This window comes from Bos indicus x Bos taurus, chromosome 13, assembly GCF_003369695.1.
Source record: "Bos indicus x Bos taurus breed Angus x Brahman F1 hybrid chromosome 13, Bos_hybrid_MaternalHap_v2.0, whole genome shotgun sequence".
Taxonomy (NCBI): domain Eukaryota; kingdom Metazoa; phylum Chordata; class Mammalia; order Artiodactyla; family Bovidae; genus Bos; species Bos indicus x Bos taurus.
The window spans coordinates 51,821,425-51,848,094 of record NC_040088.1 but is presented as its reverse complement, the minus strand read 5'-3'; the positions used below and the strand labels follow the sequence as shown (position 1 = coordinate 51,848,094).

General features: G+C 41.1%; 1 protein-coding gene across 1 annotated transcript in view; it reads right to left on the bottom strand.

The window, feature by feature from the left end:
• Positions 1-24,519, bottom strand: part of CUBN (cubilin) — a 264,785-nt gene extending 240,266 nt beyond the window's left edge. The window contains exons 1-13 of the mRNA XM_027559850.1: positions 24,299-24,519; positions 23,769-23,898; positions 22,749-22,844; positions 22,164-22,202; positions 19,007-19,108; positions 18,274-18,377; positions 8,713-8,839; positions 7,607-7,769; positions 5,655-5,786; positions 4,701-4,796; positions 2,724-2,842; positions 2,107-2,293; positions 385-497 (exon numbers count right to left, since the gene is read on the bottom strand). Coding sequence (XP_027415651.1) covers positions 385-497; positions 2,107-2,293; positions 2,724-2,842; positions 4,701-4,796; positions 5,655-5,786; positions 7,607-7,769; positions 8,713-8,839; positions 18,274-18,377; positions 19,007-19,108; positions 22,164-22,202; positions 22,749-22,844; positions 23,769-23,898; positions 24,299-24,411 — 1,521 coding nt within the window. The 5' untranslated portion in view covers positions 24,412-24,519. The remainder of the gene's footprint in view (positions 1-384; positions 498-2,106; positions 2,294-2,723; positions 2,843-4,700; positions 4,797-5,654; positions 5,787-7,606; positions 7,770-8,712; positions 8,840-18,273; positions 18,378-19,006; positions 19,109-22,163; positions 22,203-22,748; positions 22,845-23,768; positions 23,899-24,298) is intronic.
• Positions 24,520-26,670: the final 2,151 nt, after the last annotated feature.

Here is a 26,670-nt window from a genome sequence, read left to right as displayed (position 1 = left end):
ATGGAAGCTTTCCCAATTACTTAGCTTCTCATAGTTTCCATTATTTCATCTACACAAATGAGGATACCAATACTGCAATTAAAAGAGTTAGTGTTAAAAGTTTTCGAGAAAGGTATACAAAATACTTAGCCCAAAGCCTGATACTTAGAAAGTCCTCAACATTTTGTAGTTGTTCAGTTGCCAAGTCGTGTCCAGCTCTTTGTGACCCCCAGGACTGAAGCATGCCAGGCTTCCCTGTCCCTTACCATCTCCCGGAGCTTGCCCAAGGTCCTCAATATATGATAGTTGAATTATCATTATATGTAAAATAGTGTAATATATAAATGTAGTACATATTCATACATAAAAATGAAACACAGTGCGGCTGGGAGGTGCTGTATTTACCTTTCCCTCTTCAGTGTGGATAACCCAGAAGCAGTTAATGTCATGAGCATAAGCAACATCAGGGCTCACAAAGCTGAAGCTCCCATTCATCCCCGAGAGGGACTCTCCACACACTGCAGAGGAAAAGAAGTTAACTGTGCTTTACAGAGACTCTGGGAAGGAAGAGGCCAAGCAACTCCCACTCTGCCCCTGAAGCCTTTAGAGAGTCTGAGTAATTCATGTTGGAGACAAAAGCCTGCCATTCTTTCTTCTCATCGGTCTCCTTCTTCCTTCAGCATCTACTCAATTCCCACCTTGTGCTCAGAGTCCAGCTTACGTGTCCTCATCTCCACCTGAGTTTCCCTGCCTCTCAGTGTTTCCTCTGGCCCTTATTCCCTCTGTGTCTGTGACACCTGACCCCACACAATTTAATTCGTATCTTTAATTCTTGTCTCCCCTCTGCCATATCAACCTTGTGTCCTCAACTGGAAGAAGAGCTGAAAGTAGGTGGAGATTATTTTATTTTCTGTTTCCTTATTTTTCCACAGGGTCTACTAGAGTCCTAAACACACAATAAAGCCTCAGTAGATGTGCTGATTCAAAATCAGGAGGAATGAGGGACAGGAGGAGCAGTCAGAAGAGTTTTATGGAGAAGGCTGAATACGAAGCCTTCCTTGGGGACAGATACATTCTGATGGGAAGCAATGAAGGATTTTGGAGAGGTTTGGGAAGGGAAATTTTCCAAATAAAGGAACACAGCAGAAATGTGGTGGCACATGGCATCAGGAGATAAGGAAAGCTGTCTGGCTTGAAAGGGCATATTTTTAGGGAACTAGTGAAGAAAAGGTTAGATGGTTAGGGTGAGGCTTGATTGTAGAGGATGATTGAAAAAGTCTCCCAGGTTCATTCGCAGTGTAATAGTAACTCTCATTTCACTAGATGATTTGCATGTTATCTAGTAACCTTCAGTACCTTCATTTGGTATTTGGAGGTATACATGGTTTTCTCCATTTTATAAATAAGAAAAACTGAAGTTCAGAAATTAAGCTACTTCCTTGAGACTGTGGCTACTAAATGGAGAATCTGAAAAACCCAGAAATGCAGAATCCAAAGGTTGTCTTCTTTGTGCTATAATTTACTCTTTTATATCATTTTAATTTTAAATGTCTTTATTCCACAACTAAACTCCTTGAGGGCAAAAGCTCTTTTATATATTTATAAGAATATATACATAGATATTTTTCACATATACTCCTCTTGTATTCCTCAGTATGCTAAAGACTTTTTTTTATTTTAAATTTAAAAAGCAAACAAAACAAACAAACAAACAAAAACCCTAGCCCTGATCTTTATTTAACAAGCAAAAGGGAGCCACTGTATACTCTAGAACAGGAGAGTGACATGAGTATCTGTAATATTCCAGGGAAATGAAATGGCTGCTATAGAGGAGACTCTCCTTTAGAAAACTACAATAACTTAGTATATTCTGCTTTCAAAAGGGACATTATGAAAATGGAAAATATTAATGTTTTCTTTTATGAAAAGATGTGCATGGCTGAAGTTGAATTCACCTTATCTTACCTTGTGAATTTCAACCATTTCTGCAAGGGAAGACTTAGTTCTAAGCCTTTGAGCAGCGGAACATGAAAGCAGGTTGTTCAGTGGAAAAGCTACAGCAGGACTCACTCAAGGATGACACTGCTAAACTGTGAGCCTCTGTGGTATGAGAGATGCTGAGTGTACCTTCCTGGGGAATGTGACAGAGAAATCCAGTCCAGAAATGTGTGCATTCACAACTGAAAGCATTAACGCCGTCCACACACGTCCCCCCATTCAGACAGGGGTTGCTCAGACACTCATTGATGTTTTCTGTGCAGTTGACACCGGTCCAGCCCGATTCACACTTACAAACATAACCAGAGACTGTTTCCTAAGGAAAGAAGAAACACCATGTCACAGAATGGAGGGACAGACAGTAATCATGACCCAACCTAAGTAATAAAGAACAGCATGCTATGTATTTCAAGGAGAAGGTGTTGAACCGCAAGCATCGTCCAGGAGCCTAACTACTAATTCATTTAAATGTTAATTCCAAAGAATAAGAAATTAGATGTATTTGGGTCAAATTGTAGGCTTTGTTTTACTGCTTTGTAAATCACTGAGAGAAAAAAATGAACTCATTGGTTTTTCCTGGGAACTAAAGTCATTACCTACCTTTTATCTGAAAGCTATTGACAACTCTTTATCTTAAGCTTGAATCATTACCTTAAAACTCATAAATCATAGAAAACATATTGCACAGAAGGGATCTAAATTTATTCTCCAGCACTCAGTTCCCTTAGGAAGAACAAAGGACTCACAATGCATTGTCCATTTACACAGGGCCGACTCAGGCAAATATTACTGAGTTGCACACATCCATTTGGCCCATAACCATTTCCAGTATATCCCGGAAGACAAGTGCAAAGAGGTAAGGAACCTGTTTGGAAATAGAAATGGAAATGTAAGTGCAGGTCTCCTTCACTCAGGCCCAGGAAGGAAACTCAGGCTCTGTGGTCTAAATTAGGAATCCTCAACGTCTGCGCATACCCTGGGGCAGACAAAGTGTGAGGTGAAAAGATTTACAATCTTTTTCTCCCCTAGTTTTTAATCTTAAGACTAAGAAAGACAGCACACACTATCAATACTTCATTTACAGATTGACAGTGGTGCTGTCAGTCCGTATGTCATAGTCCCGAGTTGTAAAAAAAAAATGTGAGGCCCAGCAAGGGGAAAGGGAGTTTCCTATTAAGGAGGGGTTGGCAGCAGGAAAGATCATTCCTGCAATGATGGTATCTGTACACATACTGAGCCCTAGAAATACATACTATTATAAAACCTCTGTTTATGGATGAAGACAAAGCACAGAGAGATTAAGTGCCTTGATCACAGACCCATAGCTAGAACATGGTAGAGCCAAGGGAAAAATAAAGTGCAATCTTCCAGAATTCAACTCCTAACCACTTCAGTAGGCTGTTAATCATTTAACAAACACTTAAATAGTCATACATATATATTTAATATGTGCATACATACGCATTTATATTCTCTCATATATATGTGAGATATATGTGACATGTGCATATATATGACAAGTTAGTAAAATAAAGGCAGTGTTTTGAAATAGCATGAGATATGATATATAATTCAATAAATGGAGTTGGAGACACCTATTTGGATAAAAACATCAAACTAGATTTTTACTTGATGCTATAGATAAAAATAAATCCTGAAAAGATCAAATATTTTAATATTAAAAATAAATGAAAATAAAAAGAACCATGTGTCAATACTTGACTTTCAAAGACTTTGGTAGGGAAGGCCAAATTCTAAGAGGAGAAATGCTAAAATGAAAGATTTACCTTATTGACCACATAAAAATTTTAAACTTCTAAATAGAAAACACTACCATAAAATTAAAATAAAAACCACATGCCAAGAAAAATATATATAAAATATAAAACAATGAGATAATATCCTCATAGTACAAAATGAAATTTCACAGATCAGTAAGATAGCAGATGAACAAAGGACCTTAAAAAAATTAAATGGCGAGGAAATATATGAAATTTTTCATTATTTAATTAGTACTAATCAAAGTTTTTTGACTTAGTCAAAATTAAAATAATGAGAAGGCAATTTTTGCCTATAAAATTGATGAAAATGAAAACTCACTGTAGTACCCGTTATTGTCAAGGGTGGGGTAAATGTATATTTGTACAGACTGCTAATAAGCAAATAAATTATTTATTCTTGAAAAAAAAGTTTAGTAATATGCATGTATTTTTAAAGTTTTAGTAGGTGAAGCTTTTATGCAACACTGCAGACCCTGAAGGTTTTTGCCCTGGATCCATTTTTTTCCTTTCTTAGTAGGGAACTCTTTATTTATTTATTTACTTTTTAGGAACTCTTTAACTGAGGGTGTGGGCACCTGGAATAAAGACTATATTTCCCAACCTTCCTTGCAGCCACACTTAGCCACCTCACTCAGTCAGGCCAAAGGCCCAGAAAGGAGAGTCCTTAGAGACAACTGACATGTTCTTCCTTTCTCCTCTTCTCCTTGCTGCTAGAATACAGTCATGCATCTATCTGCTGGCTTAATTATCTTGGGGAAAATTTGCAAAAACTAGAGCAGATCATAAAAAATCCAATTGTACAGTTTTATAACATGGATTGATATTTGGTTTGAAGACCAAAGTAAGAATTTTGGAAATAGAGGATTTTGATTTTAAAAGGTTGATTTGCTTTAGAAGGTTATCCTAAAATACCCCAAACCAGAGGGAGAGATGAGTCATTACCTAGAGCCAAGGAGCATGACGCCTGTGGGTGGCAGCCTCCATTATTGACCGAGCAGCGGTCTATGAGCGTGCAGACTCTCCCATCGCCCTGATACCCTGAGCACAGCAAGAGCAGGCAAGTGAAAAACAATGTCAGCAACATGCAAGAAGAAGAATCCCTATCTGAGAATCAAATATCAAGACCCAGACCAACCAGAGATCTTCCATCATCAAAACAGAAAATGTAAATAAAATATGTCATAAATAAAATTACACAGTTAAGAAAAGGGACAAGAATTAGGCACCTAATTTTGGAAACAATGTTCAGGGTTGTTTCTAATGACAAAAATAAAAATTAAAAGATATGAAAACTATGGAGAGACTTAGAAAGTGCTGACTCTAAGGAAGTGACATTTTTCAATCACAGTGACTTCAAAGCTTTGAGCTGAATTATTTGAAAAGTCCAAAGTACTGCTGTTTCATGTTAATAAAACATACAGGGTTTCAGTTTGCCCCTTAGAACTCCCTGAACTTCTTAGATAGTAACTCAATTTAGATTAGAAAATAGAAGTCATGACTTCTTTCTGGAAGAGAAAGGAAATGCATGTGTATGATATGCCTATCATTAGGTCTGGTATTTAGTAAACTTTATATGGAAAACATCTCAAGAATCCATTATATTAATAAACTGTGGGAACAATACATCTGTGATCCACAGACAAAACCTGTCAAGTTCTTCATTATTTCAAGAGGCCATCCCACAGTTGGTAAAGGCTTATTATTTTCCATTGATATACAAAGTAACTTTTCTTTCTTTCCTATAACACATTCTAATATATCCTGGATCCAGAAGTCAAACTTTTTGCACTACTCAGCTCGCTTCCTTAGATATAAGTCATATTTACAATGGAACACAAGATCCTATTTTAAATGCATGTTGTGTCTGTAACGGTATCAGGAAATTTGGTGTAGCACCTGGTGGACATGAATGACAGTGGTAAGATCCATGCGTATTTATACACTCCACAAGAGGAGCCACAGAACAGCCGCCATTGTTTATCTCGCATTCATTGATATCTTCGCAAATGTATCCATTTCCTTGCCAGCCTAGAAAAACAGAAGGTTTGAAAAGTTAGTTAAAAACACGTAAAAACCTGCTTAACTATGTAAAGAAACATAGGTTAAAATGGTATATGTTCTCCCTTTCAGATTGGCAAAAGCTGATTTAAATACTTATAATCAAATTCCGGCAGATAGGTGGGCACATCTGGTAGTCTTATATGCTATTAAGAGTCAGAAGTTAGATTAATTAAACCTATTTGAAAACAGATCTAGCCGTGTTCATTAAAGATTTTAAAATACATAACTTTTGACTAACAATTCCACTTCTGAAAACTCACTCTACAATGATAAAATTGTCATCAGGTTTTATCTGTCAGTTTATCATTCATAAAGATGCAGGTAAGTCTACCACAGCATTGTTTAATGGGGAAAAAAAAACTCTTAATGGTCCACAGTCACATATACTGAATATACTATGACTCATCTATACCAATGGATGCTAAAAGCTATTTTTAGTAATATGTGCACACACTGAAGGATTTTCCCATATATATTTTAATGGAAATATCGAATTTTAGAAATGTTATGCAGAGCTATGATCACAGTTTGGGGAAACAATTTTTCTTAAAACCTGCATATTGGTCTGTGTGTCTGTATAAATGAAGGAAAAGGTAGAAGAGGAGAGAGACACAGGGTTTTCCGATGATAACACCCAGGTGAGGACCACTAGACTCTGCTGCTGCTGCTGCTAAGTCGCTTCAGTCGTGTCCGACTCTGTGTGACCCCATAGATGGCAGCCCACCAGGCTCCCCTGTCCCTGGGATTCTCCAGGCAAGAATACTAGAGTGGGTTGCCATTTCCTTCTCCAATGCATGAAGTGAAAAGTCAAAGTGAAGTCGCTCAGTCGTGAAAAGTCAAAGTGAAGTCGCTCAGTCGTGTCCGACTCTTAGCGACCTCATGGACTGCAGCCTACCAGGCTCCTCCGTCCATGGGATTTTCCAGGCAAGAGTACTGGAGTGGGGTGCCATTGCCTTCTCCGACTAGACTCTAGTTGAAGGAAAGTTACTGGGCTCAAAATAGCCTGGAGTTAAAACTCCCCTCCGGGTCCTCCCCACCATTCTATGCAAAACAAAGAACTCTCTCACCTAAAGAAAAAAAAAATGGACATTAAGGTTGATTACGCCCAGCTCCCAACGGGTCCCAGCCTCTGGCCAATCTCCAGAATTCCCTGCCCCAGCCATTTAAGAGAAACACTCTAAACAACCTTGGAGAAGAACAGGCCCCCTTAAGACAGTAGATTTCCACATATATGCCTATATATACTTACTGTTTTCTTGGGTTAGGGCAGCAGCTCACTAATCTGACTGCTGCCCCTTCTCGCCTCATTAAAGGTGATCTGTTCCTGTAAAGTGCCAGTCTCGTTCTTTTTCTGAACCTCGCCTTCTCTAGCTCCCTTACCCTCACTAGTGAACACACTCAGAGATGAAACAATTTGCCCAAGTTTACAAACAGCTGGCTTGTATGAAAGGTGGGACCAGAGCACGTGTCTTTTGATCTCAAATTTAATCAAGATCATGGCCACAGCAATAAAATGACTGACCTCCCAAACTCTACAGCTAATCCTGGCTGTGCCATTTAACTTTACCACTCTTTGGGACAAACCACCCATTTCTTTCATTAAACTGCTATAGCAGTTAGATGGTCTGAACTGGGATATAGTGAAATAGGACATGAAACTGGATTGGAAAGCATCCTGAAAACAGCTTTCTTATTCCTCGACAGTGAAAGGAAATTGCTCCTGCCATCTTGCTTGACTGGCATGGGGAGCCTGGCACCTGAGCCCAGGAGGGGACACACCCACATACCTGTGGGGCAGGCCCCACAGTAGAAGGATCCCGGGGTGTTGAAACACCGCACAAGTTCTGAGCAAGGTGCAGGCCAGAGGTTGCACTCATCTACATCCAGCGTACAGGCCGTGCTGTTCGACGGGGCCTTCCACCCAGCATCACAGATGCAGCTGTACTCAGGCTGTAGGAGCGACAAAGGTGTGAAAGCAGGCAGTAAGGAGGATGAGCAAGAAAAGCCTTTGAAAAATCTCACTGAGCCTGCAACTGATTCCTCTTCTAATGTGCATTTCCATGAGACCAACTGAGTGGCTTCTCTTTTCTTCCCACATGATTAAGCATTTAGACCAGACCATGCAAAAAGAGAAACGGCTTTATTTCAGAGTAAGGGAAACCTATAATTTGCCCCCAAAGATGCCTGGAAAAAAGCAACAACAATCAAGAGCTGTAAGTCAATATAATTAAAGTCAATCAGCTCAGCCTGCTTTTAGAGGGAAAAACATCCATGTAGTCACAGACCTTGGAAAATCAATTCTGTTTTTTCCTTTTTGAAGGTCACACACACACTACCCTCCCACCATGGCTGGAAGGGAACCATTTCCCATCACATAGGCAGGGAAAAAACAACAACAACAACAAGTAAAAATAAATACCTGAAGGTCTCAAGGAGGGCCAACTGGGCCAGGGCTGGAGGACCTCTGGGCCAGGAATTAAGGTCAGCACAAGGGATACTTAGAGAAGTGGGCTCAAAGGGGCTCTGGGGCCAGGACAAATGCAGGCTCCTTAAAAGTGAATGTCACAAACAAGGGCAGGACTTTTGTGTTTCCATATCTTGTCATTGTTAAAACTCACAAGGCCAAGAGAAGATCATGTCTCACAGCGAGAGTCATGGGCAAATAATAAAAACATGAGTAATTTAATGAAATCAGCCTCTGGAGTCGTTTTCTGCTTTCTTATGGACAACCCTCATCACCTTCCTCATCTGAGCCCAGCTGAAGGGCAGGACGTGACTCGCCTCTGCAGCCCCACAGGGTCCTGTGTGTATACACACAGCTACAGAGAATGAGGAACTAATAACCAGCCTACCCCCTCCATCCCCGAGGGGGCCCACTCTGCAAGGGACCCACCTCTCCAGCCTTCACTCGGACCAGATCCTCGCAGATGCCGTGCACGCAGCGCGCCTTGGAACCCCCCTCACAGTCATCATATTTGGATGCACACTGGGGGCCGTGGGTCTCAGGTGAGCAGAGACAACTGTTGGTCACACAAAGCACAACTCAGGACCCGTTTCTTAGCATCAGTTAAAAAATTAACAATAATTCTGATTGCAGGTCAGTGATATGCACATAGAATCATAAACCAGAAAACCAGATTTACTGGCTGGAGTCTTAGAAGAAAGTCACTCTGCTCCTCTTGAAGTGGCAGATTGAGTAAATGTGCTGTCATCTCAAATACGTGATGAGAGGGCACAACTACCTCTATAAATTCTTCTGCTATCAGGTCAAACAGCACTGTCACAGGTCAGACAGCTATGAACTAAGGGGGATAGAGTTCATTCAGGATGGTAGGGATCATTGTGTCCATTCATTGGCCACCCAGCTGGCTCCTCCAGTGAGCACAGGTGACCTTGACCAAATGGGTAAATTCTCGAATATACTCTAGGTTTGTATAACCCCATGGGCAGTGGTATATCCACATCTCAGAATCTTTGATGATGATAATCATATTGCAAAGGCCACATTTCTTCTCTCCATAAGAGATAAGTTAACATAGTAACAGTTCTTACATAGCCACTCACAAGATGTATTTATTACATAACACCTAAGATAGATCCCCTGGAGAAGGAAATGGCAGCTCACTCCAGTATTCTTATCTCGAAAATCCCACGGACTGCGGAGCCTGGTAGGTTACCATCCATGGGGTCGCAAAGAGTCAGACATGACTGAGTGACTTCACTTTCACTTTCAAGCTAGCCTAGCTGTTTTGTCCTAAGATTTCAATTCAGTAATAATCAAACAAGCAAGGCTTGCTCCTTGGAAGAAAAGCTATGAAAAACCTAGACAGCATGTTAAAAAGTAGAGACATCAATTTGCCAACAAATGTCCATATAGTCAAAGCTATGGTTTTTTCAGTAATCATGTATAGATGTGAGAGTTGGACCAAAAAGAAAGCTGAGCACTGAAAAATTGATGCTTTTGAACTGTGGTACTGGAGAAGACTCTCGTGAGTCCCTTGGACAGTAAGGGACAGTCAGTCCTAAAGGAGATCAACCCTGAATATCCATTGGAAGGACTGATGCTGAAGATGAAGCTCCAATACTTTTACCACCTGATGCAAAGAGCTGACTCTTTTGGAAAAGACCTTGATGCTAGGAAAGATTGACAGCAGGAGGAGAAGAGGGGTGATAGAGAATGAGATGGTTGGATGGCATCACTGACTCAATGGACATGAGTTTGAGCAAACTCCAAGAGATAGTGAAAGACAGGGAACCCTGGCATGTTGCAGTTCATGGCGTCACAAAGAGTCATGCATGACTTAGTGACTGAACAAAAGTTGTTTTAAACCATCGCAATCTTAAAGTTGCTAAGTTAGTTTTATATCTACCCTGCAGATTCAGAAGGAAGATTCAGAAGGAATATGGATGGTGTGAGACAGCAGCTGGGGAAAAGGGAAGAGGCAGAGAAGTCACAGAGCTCATTTACACATCTGAGCACAGCTGACGGGGTGAGAGTCAGGTCTGGTTGGCACCGTTTGCCTGACTTGAACTATGTTGGCCACTGGGGCCAAGGGTCAGAGTCAAGGAACGAGGACCTGTGTGGCCATGGACTGTGAATTAGTTTCTGAGTGTTCTGGCAAAGGGGTCACTCTACCAGGTAAAGAAGCTCTTTTAGTGATATGTGTTGAGGATTTCCCCCAAGCTGTTAAGAATCTGCCTGCCAACGCAGGGGACACGGGGTTGGATCCATGGTCTGGGAAGATCCCACATGCCTCAGAGCAACTAAGCCTGTGCACCACAACTACTGAAGCCCGAGTGCCTAGAGCCTGTGCTCTGCAACAAGAGAAGCCACCGTAATGAGAAGACCTCACACTGCAACTAGAGAGTAGTCCCCATTCGGTGCAACTAGAGAAAGCACAGCAAGGAAGACCCAGCACAGCCACTGATTAATTATTTTTTTAAAAATACACGTTGAGGCACAAAAAGCTCAGCTGATGTCCATGGGTAAAAACAAACATGTGACTGGCAGCAAGGCAAAGGAGAGTTTGGCTGTTGGAGAAGCACCAGGGGCCTCACTCTGGGCACAGAACTTGGTGTAGCCATGGAGGCCCCAGAAACAACCATTGGGTGGCATCTCTGAGTAGGTTTTAAGGAAGAAAGAGATCAGTGAATGTGGCTGGAAATGGAGAGTTAAGAGTGTGGTGAATACCATTCAGGCTAACCAAGTAGAGTTGCCAGACCCAGCAAATAAAGATATAGGATGCCTAGCTTAAAATTTGGATTTCAGATAAATACTTTTTTGTTGTAAGTATATCCCATGCAATTCACAACATGTGTGCATGATAAGTTGCTTCAGTTATGTCCCACTCTTTGTAACCCTATGGACTGTAGCCTGCCAAGGCTCCTCTGTGCACGGGATTCTTGAGGCAAAAGTACTGGAGTGGGTTGCCATGCTCTCCTCCAGGAGATCTTCCCAACCCAGGGATCAAGCCCGTGTCTTTTATGCCTCCTGCATTGGCAGGCGGGTTCTTTATCATTAGCACCACCTGGGAAGCCCTGCAACTCACAACATCAATACATAATTGAGTAAAAGCTGTTCCATTAATAAATTACATTTCTGAACATTCCAAGGTTGCCTTTCTCATTAAGACAAGGTCAGAGATTAATAGCAATACATGATTAAACTTATAAAGGAATTCAATTACTCATTCCTTCCCCATAGCTATTTATCTTCTTCTCATTTTCCATACTTCCCCTCCCATATTCTCTTCCCTTTTCTCATTCACTCTCCCATCCTTATGCAGAGCATTCTGAGAATTTAATTAGACTCTTGGAGGTGATAGGACTTAGACCATTTCTTCACATATGTGAGGATTTGAACCTGGTGGCTTCCTTGCTAAAAGTTTATCTTACCAGCATCTGCAGTCACCAAAAATAAATTTTTTTAATCTTTAAACCAACTCCTGCTAGCTTTCTGAGTCTCTGATGCATGAGAAGTCTGAGTATTCAAGACCCCACAGGACAGGATAGCCTTGGTTTAAATCTTGATGCTACTTGTTAACTCTTCACCTGAGACAATGTAATAATAACTCCCTCTGCCTCCATTTCTTGTAAATTAATAGTGTCAAGCTATGAGCTCTATTTTCACCTTGGGGTCTAAAGGCATTTTCCTGCAGGAAGTGCTCAGGAAATTGTGTTTATCTTATCACTAAATGCTTTATTATTGGAAAAGGACTAGAGATTTGAGCAGAGATTTTGGTTCAAGGACCTGCAGTTAAATCCTCCCTCTTTATCTCTCTTTTCCTTCTCCCTTGCTATTGTTATTCGGAGAGGAGTAAATTTTAATCCTACAGGTTTCCCTAAACAGCTACAGTATACTTCTCTCATTTAAGTTTAGATAAGGTGAGAAGCTCCAATACTTTGGTGAAGAGCCAACTCATTGGAAAATACCCTGATGCTGGGAAAGATTGAGGCAAGAGGAGAAAGGGTGATGAAGTAACAGAAGATGAGATGGTTAGATAGCATCTCCGACTCAGTGGACATGAATATGAGCAAACTTCAGGAGATAGTTAAGGACAGGAAAGCCTGGTGTGCTGTAGTCCATGGGGTTGCAAAGAGTCAGAGACAACTTATTGAGTCGGACACAATTTAGTGACTCAACAACAGCAAGGTGAGAAGTAGAAAGCTGAAAGGAAGAAGAAAGCCAGGTACACTAGCAATCTCCTCACTACGATACTTAAAGACAAGCATTTTTAATCCCATTTTATTGGCATGGTTCAAATTGCCCAAGGCACAGGATTAGCAATTGGCAGAAGATAAATTTACACCTAAGATAGTGTTACTCCTGTACTACTGTTTTTCCACATCACATTCCCACCTTCTGAAAGGGAGAGTTAGTTGAATACTTTCCCTTTTTATATATCCTTTAACACAACAGTGTTTACATGCAAAATGTATTAATAAATTCTCAAGGTGTCTAGATATGCCCTTAAAGAAACAGAGTAGTGAATTTTATGCCCTCTTGTGAAGTCAAGTGGGCCTTAGAAAGCATCACTATGAACAAAGCTAGTGGAGGTGATAGAATTCCAGTTGAGCTATTCCAAATCCTGAAAGATGATGCTGTGAAAGTGCTGCACTCAATATGCCAGCAAATTTGGAAAACTCAGCAGTGGCCACAGGACTGGAAAAGGTCAGTTTTCATTCCAATCCCAAAGAAAGGCAATGCCAAAGAATGCTCAAACTACCGCACAAATGCACTCATCTCACACACTAGTGGAGTAATGCTCAAAATTCTCCAAGCCAGGCTTCAGCAATATGTGAACTGTGAACTTCCTGATGTTCAAGCTGGTTTTAGAAAAGGCAGAGGAACCAGAGATCAAATTGCCAACATCCGCTGGATCATGGAAAAAGCAAGAGAGTTCCAGAAAAACATCTATTTCTGCTTTATTGACTATGCCAAAGCCTTCGACTGTGTGGATCATAATAAACTGTGGGAAATTCTGAAAGAGATGGGAATACCAGACTACCTGATCTGCCTCTTGAGAAATTTGTATGCAGGTCAGGAAGCAATAGTTAGAACTGGACATGAAACAACAGACTGGTTCCAAATAGGAAAAGGAGTACGTCAAGGCTGTATATTGTCACCCTGCTTATTTAACTTATATGTAGAGTACATCATGAGAAACGCCGGACTGGAAGAAACACAAGCTGGAATCAAGATTGCCGGGAGAAATATCAATAACCTCAGACATGCAGATGTCACCATCCTTATGGCAGAAAGTGAAGAGGAACTAAAAAGCCTCTTGATGAAAGTGAAAGTGGAGAGTGAAAAAGTTGGCTTAAAGCTCAACATTCAGAAAACGAAGATCATGGCATCCGGTCCCATCAGTTCATGGGAAATAGATGGGGAAACAGTGGAAACAGTGTCAGACTTTATTTTTTTGGGCTCCAAAATCACTGCATATGGTGACTGCAGCCATGAAATTAAAAGACGCTTACTCTTTGGAAGGAAAGTTATGACCAACCTAGATAGCATATTCAAAAGCAGAGACATTACTTTGCCAACAAAGGTTCGTCTAGTCAAGGCTATGGTTTTTCCTGTGGTCATGTATGGATGTGAGAGTTGGACTGTGAAGAAGGCTGGGTGCCGAAGAATTGATGCTTTTGAAGTGTGGTGTTGGAGAAGACTCTTGAGAGTCCCTTGGACTGCAAGGAGATCCAACCAGTCCATTCTGAAGGAGATCAGCCCTGGGATTTCTTTGGAAGGAATGATGCTAAAGCTGAAACTCCAGTACTTTGGCCACGTCATGCGAAGAGTTGATTCATTGGAAAAGACTCTGATGCTGGGAAGGATTGGGGGCAGGAGGAGAAAGGGACGCCAGAGGATGAGATGGCTGGATGGCATCACCGACTTGATGGATGTGAGTTTGAGTGAACTCTGGGAGTTGGTGATAGACAGGGAGGCCTGGCGTGCTGCGATTCATGGGGTCACAAAGAGTCGGACACGACTGAGCGATTGAACTGAACTGAACTGAAGAAGTAACTTTTGTAATGACTTTCTATTGCTGATTTGGTTCCAGTAGAAAAAAAAAGGGGGGGGGATGGTTCTGTCTTGAAAAACACTGCAAGTACATTTGGCCATTGAGACGAGGTCACACATACTTCCATGGTCATAGTTTAACTTGTGTTACAGTCTATGGTTCAATATTAATATAATTGACTAACTAAAAGAGGTCATATGTTTAATATCTAACTCCATTCCATCTGAGCTGAAACCAGATGATTCTCATTGTTTAAGCTCTGCCTATTTTAAAACCCACTAGTGATAAAAATGAAAATAAGTAAAATAAAATATGATAATCACCATTGTGTTCCTGGAGAAAAAACAAACAACAAATTTAACTTCTTTTTTTCTATAAAGCCTTCTAGATCTGAGCTGGAAGTATATAACAGGCACCATCTATGCAGGCAAATGTGGATCCCATGGGCTATTTTAAACCCACAGTCAGCAGGAAACAGTAAGAATCAATTCTTCAGAATAAAGAGGTAAAAACATATTGAGCAGTGGCAAAATATTATCGGTTAGCTGCCTGAGCACTTGGAAAAAGATTGGGAGCCCCAGGAGTTGGGGGAAACAGACAGTGGTTGTCCTTGCTGTATTCTCATGATTCCAAAAATCAATTTTTAGTTTAGGGGGAGAATGGATACATGTACATGGCTGAGTACATGTAAATGTCTGAGTCCCTTTGCTGTCCACCTGAAACTATCACAACATTGTTAATTAGCTATACTCCAAAATAAAATCAAAAGTTTAAAAAAATAAGAGAATTTTTATCAGAAATTTTTCTGTGAAATGGGGCTTTCAGTGAACTAGTATTTGCATAGTGCTTTATCTTTCGAACTCTCCTGGTGGCTCAGAGGTTAAGCGTCTGCCTGCAATGCAGGAGACCTGGGTTTGATCCCTGGGTTGGGAAGATCCCCTGGAGAAGGAAATGGCAACCCACTCCAGTATTCTTGCCTGGAGAATCCCATGGATGGAGGAGCCTGGTGGGCTACAGTCCACTGGGTCGCAAAGAGTTGGACATGACTGAGCAACTTCACTTCACTTCACTTCACTTATCTTTCGAAGGTCTTTACCAAAAAAAGTTATTAATCCCTTTAAATAAAGACTCCTTTGTCTCCCACAAGAGTTAGGGACTGAAGGAGGCTGCAAAATCCAGAGCAAACTGCCCACTGCAGATTATTCAACAAGGGCTCAAGTATGTCTTCAGCAACTGTTCCCAGAAGTTTCCTGAAGGAGTTTCTAATCTCAAGGAAGCTACTGATTAACAAAGACTTAACCTCCCATAAAGAACAGAACTCAAGAAAGTATCAAAGGGCTCTGTTTCATTCCACATAGATTCCACAAAACAACCTTTTAATCTTACGCTTATATACACATTTCTATTTTCTTTTATTCCTTCAAAAAGTCTTCACCATATGCCTGAATGAGAGTATTCAGGTCAGAGATAATCAGCTGGAATTCTTGAGGCTTCACACACTATCCCCACAGCAAGAAGAAACCAGATTAAAGACTGTGCTCCCTAATGTCCTCCAGGGAACCTGTGGCGGGCAGAAACTAGAAACCCAAATCATTTCCAGAGTCAGCACAATCAGTCCTTGGTTTTCTCTGATAGGATGGTGCAAGAGAGAATAATTCAGTACTCCTCTACCAAGTTTAATCTGCCATTTAGGCAACTCTCAACAAGTAAAATTGTTCTTTCTCGCTTGCTCACTCACTTGCTCGTGTGCACTCTCTCTCTCTCTTTCTCTCCCCGCCTCCTTTCCTCCCTCCTTCCTTCTCATTTCTATCTGGAAAAATTAACCTCTGACATGCAGGAAATAATTGTGTTAAAAATTTTCTTTTCATGACTTCCCTGGCAGTCCAGCGGTTAAGACTCCAAGCTTCCACTGCAGGAGGATGGGTTTGATCTCTGGTTGGGGTACTAAGATGCCACATACCATGTCAAGAACACAAACAACAACAAAAAATTTTTAAACCTTTCTTTTCATTGCCATTTTTCAGGGGTAAAAAGGCAAATTTGTCCTGGAAGGAAAAACAATTTTGTCTTGATCTATGGATCTTTCCTCCCTGATGTACGTTTGTTATTTTGCTGGCTTGCAAGACTCCAGAAGACAGGGATGATAAAAGGAGAGAGAGTGAGAACTAACTCCAGGACATTCCTCGACGTCAGGAACGTGGGAACGATCCAGGCTAGGAATCATTTGCCAGTGTTATCTCCAAGCAGCAGTTTTCATTAATAAATGCTCATAAATAGAAATCAGGTACTGAAAGATTAGACTTGCATTCTGGATCCAAGCTTGAGTATTTATCAAAACAGGGATCAGGGGATTCTTAAGGAGAAATACAGTTTGGAGAGCAAAAAGCTCTTTAATAACGTAATACTTCATTGACATCAGAGATGTACAATGTGCAGGATATTGAAACTGAAAGACGTATCCACCAAAAGCCGGAATAAGTTAAATTTGTAACTTGCAATGAGGAAAAACTTTTAAGATCATAGTAAAAGAATTAAAGGAACAACAATAAAAGAGAAAGATTGTGGTTGCTCTTTAAGAATACAGTGTGCTAATAAACGACAAGGTCAAAAACAAAATTCCTGCACTCTTTTTTGCTGGAAAGGACAGAATGGGTTGTTACAAAGGAACTGAAGAATAGGACAGCAGGGATACTGGAAGAGAGTGAATAGCTGCTCTTGATTCCAGTGAGAGAAAACACAGAGATTCTGTCACAACAGAACCCATTTCTTTATCTCTTAATAATCACAGAATATAGGAGACCCACCAAAATATGCGGAAAGACAATGTCTAGAGATTTTTTTTTTAAGTGATTTTAAGGAACTACAGAAACCGAAGTTTGTTATTGATCTGCCATACGTTTTTGGACTTGATTACTTAACAAGACAGTACATCAGTCAGTGTCACTTTACAGACCAATATTCCTAGAGTTTGATGGGAACGTGGAGGTACTGTGATGTCCAAGTCAGCTTTGTAAGAGAAGGGAAGTTTTCCTGCGGAGGGCGATGCGGGATTTGAGCGGGAGAAAGCGGCGGATGAGCCCTGTGACAGTCAATCAGCAGAAAAGATGGCGGATGGGAGCAGGGAGACGATTGTGATGAGGGCCTGATGACTAATTGAAGAAAGACAATGAGGATTATCCACGTGAAGAAAACCTCGGTTCACCCTGCTCTGGTTATGGTGGACATTGTGCACAGTGCTTGAATGAAGTCCTGACTGTATCTATCAGCTCTCTCAGCTACTGAATGTGGGGGTGGCGGGGGAGGGGAGAGGGGGGCAGGCTGTCCCTCTTCTACATGAGGCTCTCCCATGGCCATCCCTTCAAGCTTTGATTCCTACTAACCCCTCTGCCTTATCTTGCCCCGGGCCATCCTCACTCTACACTAGCCATGGGGGCCTCCTTCCTGAGAGAGAGAACAGAGAACAGGTTTCTTCATGGGGTGAGAGTTGAGGTCACACGAGGTTTTCTCCACCTGAGGAAACAGCTTTGTGTATGTTAGATAAACACCGCGTGACTTCCCTAGAGAACAGCTAGTTTTGCTGGTAATACAGGCACTTAACCTTGGATACTCTTAACCAGGGGGTGTCTTAGTCCTTCAAAAACACACCCTAATTTAAACAACAACAAGCAGGCAAAAGTGACATCGAGTTTGGAGCCATAGCTCTAGGAGATTTTACACATTTCTGTTCAACTCTCTGGGGGCTTTTGACCTTGGACTTAAGAAGGACATTCCTCCAACAGCTTGGGGTACCTCTAGCCCTGGTGTAAGAAAGAGACCCACAGGCCAAACCAAACTGAGGTGGAGCCACCATAGCTTATATGCAGACCTGTGAGTATGAAAAATAAATGTTTATTGGTTAAAAAAAAAAAAGGGAAAGGAAAGAAAAAAGTTACCTGTAACTCCCTGCTGTGTTTATACATGTGGCTCCATTCTGGCAGCCCAGGGGTGTCCCTGAGTAAATCTCACATTCATTAACATCAACAGAGCACAGAGGACCCTGCGTTTAGATAAAGCACGAAGTCAGGTGCCACAGGTTGCAAAGACATCTGGGTGAACAGTCACACAGCATGTTCAAGGATTTACAAACAGACAGTAAAGCTAAATATGATAAAATTAAAACTCATCTCCAGCCACGCTTCTTCTACAACTCAGGTGTGGCCTAACAGAGCCAAAGAGCTCTTCATAGATCATACCAGTCACAGGAGAAGAATCCTTATGTGGGCTACTTTTCATCTTACTGTGGAGCTCTGCCTAGGAATAGCCACTTAATTTCTTCTGGATGTGCATGTCAGGAATGTTTTCATTATTAATAGAAAAGGGCAGGAAAATGCACAGGCTACATTAAGATTCATTTAGTTATGCTGAGCAATTTCCATTCATGCTGGCCAGAACAGCGTGTAGCATCTAGTCCAGCAAATCCCCACTTAAGATGGCTCAGGATTCAATGGTGACAGAATCATGCTGGCCGCTATTCGCATCTTGGCATACCTGGTGTCATTCATTCTGACTCAGGAGACCACAGAATCCTAGAAACTTTGGATGGAGAATTAAATAGGTCTGGAGGATTCCAAGCAAACCACTGATGCTGACTCATCATCATTTTTAACCAAGGATTAGGTGACTCACCTTCCACTGTGAGGGACACATACAAAAAAAGGAATCGGGGAGGTTGAGGCAGGTTCCGCCATGTTGGCAGGGATTGCTGCTGCAAACTTTCCTGTCCAGTGTCTGAAACAAAGACAGGATGGTCAGCGAGACAGTCATACTTTCCACGTTTTAGAGCAGGTGTGTACACCAAAACACATTTTACTCCTGGCTGGTGGGGGGAGGGAGGGGTCTTCCTCCAGACTTTAAATCCATTATGTAAATGCTTCTTCCTGTCAACTGTCTTCTGAGAAACCGAAAAGTGTTGACTATTATCAAGCCCTATCCATATTCCTTCACTACTAACGTGCATTTAACCACGGATGGGTGAGGCAAAAGTGAGGAGTGAGAGTTCTCACTCTGCTCTCTGAAAAAACACTGTTCACCTGACAAACGTATGATGGTGGCAAGAGTCAAGATGTGGGTGTGGGAGCCACATGGAAATTCCTATTGTACTAAGAAAATAAAACGGAAATTCCGGTTCCTTTGCTGTTGTTCTTCTCTTTGATACCTCCAGATAAGCATTTGAAATATGATCATCTTCGCTGCCCCCACACTCCTCCCCTGGGTTAAGACGACTGAACTCTTTTCACTCCAAGACCCTTTGTGGGAAATGTGGCCTGAGGCTTAAATACGCCCTCCAGCCTTGTGCTCACATGACTGCTTTCAGACCAGAGTCACACACAGAGACCTGCCTTTGTCTCTGGAACCTGGGGAATCCTACCCTCCATCAGCTACTAGTTCCCACCTTGCAAGCTTTGAAATGCCTTTGGGGCAGAGAAAACATCTTTAGAGAGGACAAGTGATCATGCAAGGACAGCTATCCCATTAATTTCACCTAATGTTAGTCTAATTCTCGGTTTTAAAAATAAAAATGGGGCAAATTATTCTTTACATTTTTGAAAAATATTTGGTAAAATATTTGATTTTCTCGGAGAGAAAATCAAGTCTGTTCCCTCTGTTTGCAGATGAAACTGAGAGCAGAGAATGGCAAGCTGACTCAGCACCATGTGGAGCAAAGCCCATTCTCTCTCCACCTTTGTGATAAGTCAGGTACCCATACATTTGGGGGTCTCCTTCTGGACTCTGTTTTCTTTCATTTTTCTGTCTCTCTGTGCCAGTACCACAATTAGTCCTGTTCATCAAAGGACACTGTTAAGAAAATTAACCACAAACTCACTGGAGGTTTTTCTGGCATGTAAGACAACACTGGGTGGGGATTAAAAGCTCAGAAGCCCATGGGGACCCAGCAGTAAATAGTCAGTGAGCAGTCAGGAGAAAGACAGTAGAAACTATGGGACTTTAGGCATCCAAAGGCATGGAGGTGTTTCTACTCCAGAGTTACTAAACACTATTCCTGGGGGGATGGGCAGAGGGAGGCCAGTCCCAGCTAACTGGACTATGGCCTCCAGTTCTTGACCTTTGGCAGGAATAAAGAAACACTCTAGGAGACTGAGAACTACTGTTTGTCTTGCTCATTTTAATTTATTCAACTACTCTCTAAGAAGATAAAGGCAGAAAGGGCAATTTCTTATCAAAGCCAGGAAAAGGAATGTGCAAACTTGTCCACCAAAATTAAAACAACAGAGTAGAGGACATTTGAAGAATAATCAAAAACAGACCAAGAATATGAGAGCAGGGACTCTGAACCTGGAATCCTCTTACTTTTATTCAAAATTTAAAACATGCATTTCTATGCATTTCTCTGTGTGGAAGGTTATGGCTCCCTTGAAAGTCTTAAAAATATCAGCTCCCTACAAAAGGGATGAGAAGTCTAAAATTACAAGCATGCAGTAAAGTTATGGATGGTTTATTCTAAGAAATTGTTCAAATTTAATCACCAGCAGATATACTTTTAAGAAGATCTGGAATATTCTGAGATACAGCCTAGACTCTAAGTTCAATGTTAGAGAAAACGTGAGCCCTTTGAAAACTGAGTCGTGGATGCCAGAATAAGCAAGTTGGGTGGTGACTAGCTGACCAGCTCCAGCACACTTTAGCCTGACATTATATGGTTTAAAAAATGATAGCAAAGAGGAAGAGCACGTGGACAGCTGAAATGAGAGTCAGAGGACTTCACATGCTCAGTGAGCTTCATCTCTCTGAGACTCACTTTCCTCATGTGTCCTGGGAAGCATGATGTGTGATGAGAATTAAATGACCTTACAAATCAGAAATAGACTCACAGATGAAGAAAACAATCTTATGGTTACCAGGAGGGAAAGATGGGTAGGGATAATTGGGAGATTGGGATTGACATATACACACTGTTATTAATATATATAAAACAGATAGCTAATAAAGACCTACTGTATAGCACAGAGAACTTTACTCAATACTCTGTAATGGCCTAAATGGGAAAAGAATCTAAAAAAGAGTATATATACACACATACAACTGATTCACTTTGCTGTATGGCAGAAACTAACATAACATTGTAAATCAACTGCTGCTGCTGCTAAGTCACTTCAGTCGTGTCCAACTCTGTGCGACCCCATAGACGGTAACCCACCAGGCTCCCCCGTCCCTGGGATTCTCAAGGCAAGAACACCGGACTGGGGTTGCCATTTCCTTCTCCATTGCATGAAAGTGAAAAGTGAAAGTGAAGTTGCTCAGTCGTGTCCAACTCTTAGTGACTCCATGGACTACATGCCCATAAAAAAACTGTTTTTGATTGTGATAAGAATTAAATTATGCAAAGAGCAAAGCCCTTGATATTGATCATCCATTCACCTTAAGGATACTGGCTCTATTTGGACTTCCCTGGTGGCTCAGTGGTAGAGGATCTGCCTGCCAAAGCAGGACACACAGATTCAATCCCTGGTCTAGGAAGATTCCCACATGCCACATGCCATGACACATGCAGCTAAGCCCATGTGTCATGACTTCTGAAGCCCTCACACCCTAGAGCCCTAGCTCTGCAACAAGAGAAGCCATCAAAGTGAGAAATCTGCACACCACAACTAGAGAACCTCCAGCTCCCCGCAACTAGAGAAAAGCCCACGCAGCAACGAAGACCCAGCGCAGCCAAAATAAATAAATGAAATTAAAAAAAAAAAAAAAAGAATCCCAGCTCCATCAGCGATTCTAGTGTATTTTCAGTGAAAGATGCTGGCTGTCTCGTAGTTATAGGACTCACCTGCTGTAAGCTTTGGAGTTTTCTCTCAAGATCCGCAAGCTAGCAGTTGGGAAGAGAAAACATCCGTTAGCTGGAGCAAAGGCGCGTCGTGTGCCACGTTACTCTGTTACCTGTTTCCCTAGTGCCTTCACTTTATCTGTTTGCTCCTTGTCTAATTGCCTTTCCCCTCCTCTTTTCTCTCCCCTCCAGGCTTCCCTTCCTTCCTTCTCTCTTCCACTGCATGGATATTTTTAAAAACAGAAGTACAACACAATGATAAGTTGATTCATTGACTGTCTGTGCATGGTGATCCTGGGAATTTTCCTGAGCGATGGTGACCCAACCACCTCATCAATAAGGAGGTGGCTATCAGAACGTGAGCAGAGCCAACTTATGCTGCAAGCTCTTGTCACAGGATTTCCAACCTCTGCCCATCACACCTCTACCTCCTCCATTATGGCTGGGTCATTTAACCAAAAAGTCCATAATTATAACACTACATTTTTAAGGAGGATACAAAATTGGTATATCTTCTGCAAAATGATTACTTACAAAGTTGAATTAAGGAGAACCCATTTGTCCCAAGGATGTGGATGTCAGACTTACCTTGGAATCAAGCTGATGGATTTGATTAGAAATATTTTGAGGCAGACCGACTGTAGTTCTTTTTAAGTTTGTAATATCATCTTTGTTTTTCTGGATCTGATTTTTTTTAAACAAAGGAGAAGAAAACAAAGGGAGAAGAGAAGGAGGAAGAGAATGCTAGTGAAAAAATTATGTATATAAGAATAAAATGTTTAAATTTGAGTAGTATTCTATTTCAAGCCCTAAGGCCTTGCCATTATTATTAAAAAAAAAAAAAAAAACAGAACAATGCCATGTATAATAAACACCAGACTAAAATAGCCATGGCATAATTCCATTTACCCTTTCAGTAATAAGGTATCAAGGAATTTTCTGTTTGCATTTTTTCCCCATAATAACAGTTTAGAATGCTTTTTAAGAGGCCTGACTTAGAAGGAGACTGGGTTTTAAATCTTGGCTCAGCCATTTAACGTATGTCCTTGGATACATTGCTGAGGTGCTGTAGGGAGGGTTCCTCTATCTCCCTTACAGATGGGGTAGTGATAAAGCCCACCTCATAGGCAGCCATGAGGGTTAGATGAGATAATACACATAAAGTGCTGAGCACAGCGCAGAGTCCATAATGAACTCTAAATGCTAGCTCCTAACATGATGATCAATAGACCTGTATGACGTAACAAACAATAAGCACTGAAAACATTCAGTAAGCAGGATAGGATAACTGGCCAATTCTGTTCTGTGGCAAAAATAAACTGATCGCATCTACATCTTTCTATGGTCCCCCTCCATCCCTGGTCCCCTTGTGAAGCAGCCTCAGTATCACCCTCTGCACCCTCTCTGGGCTGGAATACATAAGTCCACACAGTGAGCCACCTCCTGCTAGCACTATGTCCCGTACCCATCATTAACCCCAGGGCATTGTTTCCTACATGGAGTTGTTTCACCTCAGTCATGTTCCCTGTGCTCAGGAAAGTGCAGATTAACATAGGCCTTTTCAGTATGAATAAACAAAACTACTTCAGTATGTTTCCAGTGTATTACCTGATGGAAACACTCGCCGACATCCTCATCATTTAATTTAATTCTCCCCAGGGATCCAGTTCTAAATTCAATGTTTTGAGCTGATCCAGTAAGAAACACCAAGTTTCCCCTCTCTGCTGTCATTCGAGGCCTACATAATCCAAGCCAGAGAATGCATCAGTAATTATCACATGCAGTTTTTTAAGTCTAGAGAACAAAGTTTCTCACTCAATAGCTATGGACTGCATACACTTTTGCTTTGTGGTCATCTCAGCTGAATTCTCCCTGCTCACTTGTCATTTCTTTCTTTGCAAATTTCCTGGATATGCCTCCTAGTAAACTGCATCCTTGCCTAATTTGCCAAGGGATAAATGAAGAGTTTGTGTATAAAAAGGTACTTCCATACATCAACTCAACTGTTTTTCCTGGTTTGTTTTTAATATCATCTTTTTTCTTTAGAAAAATTATACCTTTGCTTATCTGGTTATTTGTGAAAACTGATGAGGAGCCACCCAAGTCCATCAGCAGAAATGACCCACGTGTGTACTTACTGTTGGAGGTCAATATTTCTTTTTTGTCTCTGCAGCGCAAGTCCTCCATCTTCACTGTATGATGCAGCAAACGTCAATAAAATAACCAAACTCCCAAGAAAAAGTGAGGACATGTTCCTCACCAGCCTCCTGGGTCGTCAGGAAGCAGGGAGGCTGCTCTCCCGGCCGAGCGTGGGAGTCCAGAGAACCAAGCCTGCAGCTGTACTCTGACCTGTGGATTGTCCCACACTTTTCAGTCCTTTCTTCTTTGCCCTGGAAGCCTACGTTATTTTTTTCTTCCTGAGGGATGTAAATGATCTTAGATCTTCAATACTCTTCAACTTGTGAGAGGTCAAAATCTACCTCTAAGTGATGCACAACTTAATCATTACCTATCTGACCTTTGAAACAGTAGCAAATGTCTTTGGAAACATCCACTAAAACTCTCCTTGCTTACGAAGTGACTGGCTTTCAACAAATGCTATTGGGAACTATTGGATATCCCCATGTAAAAGAATGAAGTTGGACCCAGACTTTACATTATGTAGAAGAAAATAATACAAAATGAATCAAATACCTACCTAAATATAAGAGTCTCCTTGCTTAAGAAGTGACTGGTTTTTAACAAATGCTATTGGGAACTATTGGATATCCCCATGTAAAAGAATGAAGTTGGACCCAGACTTTACATTATATAGAAGAAAATAATACAAAATGAATCAAATACCTACCTAAATATAAGAGTCTCCTTGCTTAAGAAGTGACTGGCTTTCAACAAATGCTATTGGGAACTATTGGATATCCACATGTAAAAGAATGAAGTTGGACCCAGACTTTACATTATATAGGAAAAAATAATACAAATGAATCAAATACCTACCTAAATATAAGAGCTAACACCATGACATTCTTAGGAAAAAACATAGGGGAAAATCTTCATGATTTTGGATTCCACAATGATTTCTTGGATATGACGCCAAAAGTAGAAACAACAAAAGAGAAAAAAAAGTGGTATGTGGGACTATTTCAAAGTGAAAACCTTTTATATATTAAAAGACACTATTGATCATGAAAAGGCAACTTAAAAATGCGAAAACTTTTTAAATCATATATATGATTAAGAGGTTAATATGCAGAATACAGAGAATCCCACAACTTAACAGCACAAAATAAGTAACCCTATTAAACAATGGGCAAAGAAAATCAACATTTCTTCGGAAAAGATACACAAATGGCCAAACAGCACATGAAAAGATGGCTCAGTGTCATTTATCACTAGGGGAATACAAATCAAAACCATAGTGAGATAACATTTCACACTCACAGGATGGCTACTATCACACAAAAGCAGAAAATAACAAATATTGGGCAAGAATGTGAAAAAATTAGGACCCTGGTATACTGCTGGTGAGAATGTAAAATGATATAGTCACTATAAAACAGTATGACAGTTCCTCAAAAAATTAAACATAGAATGACCATGCATGTGTACTGTAAGTCACTTCTTTGCAACACTATGAACTGTAGCCTTCCAGGCTCCTCTCCAGGCAAGAATACTGGAGTGGGTTGCCATGCCCTCCTCCAGAGGATCTTCCCAACCCAGGGACTGAACCCGAGTCTCTTCTTTCTCCTGCATTGGTAGGCAGGTTTATCACTAAAACCCCATGGGAAGCCCTAGAATGATGATCTAGCAATTCTACTTCTGGCTATAATAATTGAAAACAGGGACTCAAAGAGATATTTGTACAACTGTGTTAATAGCTCATTATTTACAACAGCCAAAACATGGAAGCAAGCCAAATGTCCATCCAAATGTTCACTGACAGATCTGAATGGAAAACAGAATGTGTTACATATATATATAATGGAATATTATTCGTCCTTAAAAGGAAGGAAACTCTGACATGCTACAATGTGGATGAGTCTTGAAGACATTATGCTAAGTGAAATAAGCCAGTTCAGTTCAGTTCAGTCACTCAGTCGTGTCTGACTCTTTGCAACACCATGAAGGGCAACATGCCAGGCCTCCCTGTCCATCACCAACTCCCGGAGTTCACCCAAACTCATGTCCATCGAGTCGGTGATGCCATCCAGCCATCTCATCCTCTGTTGTCCCCTTCTCCTCCTGCCCCCAATCCCTCCCAGCATCAGGGTCTTTTCCAATGAGTCAACTCTTCGCATGAGGTGGCCAAAGTATTCCACTCATATGAAGAACCTAAAGTGGTAAGATTCATAGAGACAGAAAGTAGAGTGGTGGTTTCTAGGGCTGGGGGTAGGGAGAATGGTAAGATATTGTTTAACGGATACAGAGTTTCACTTTGGAAAGATGAAAAAAAGTTCTGGAGACAGATAGTGGTGATGGTTTCACAACAGTGTGAATGTATGTGCTGTAT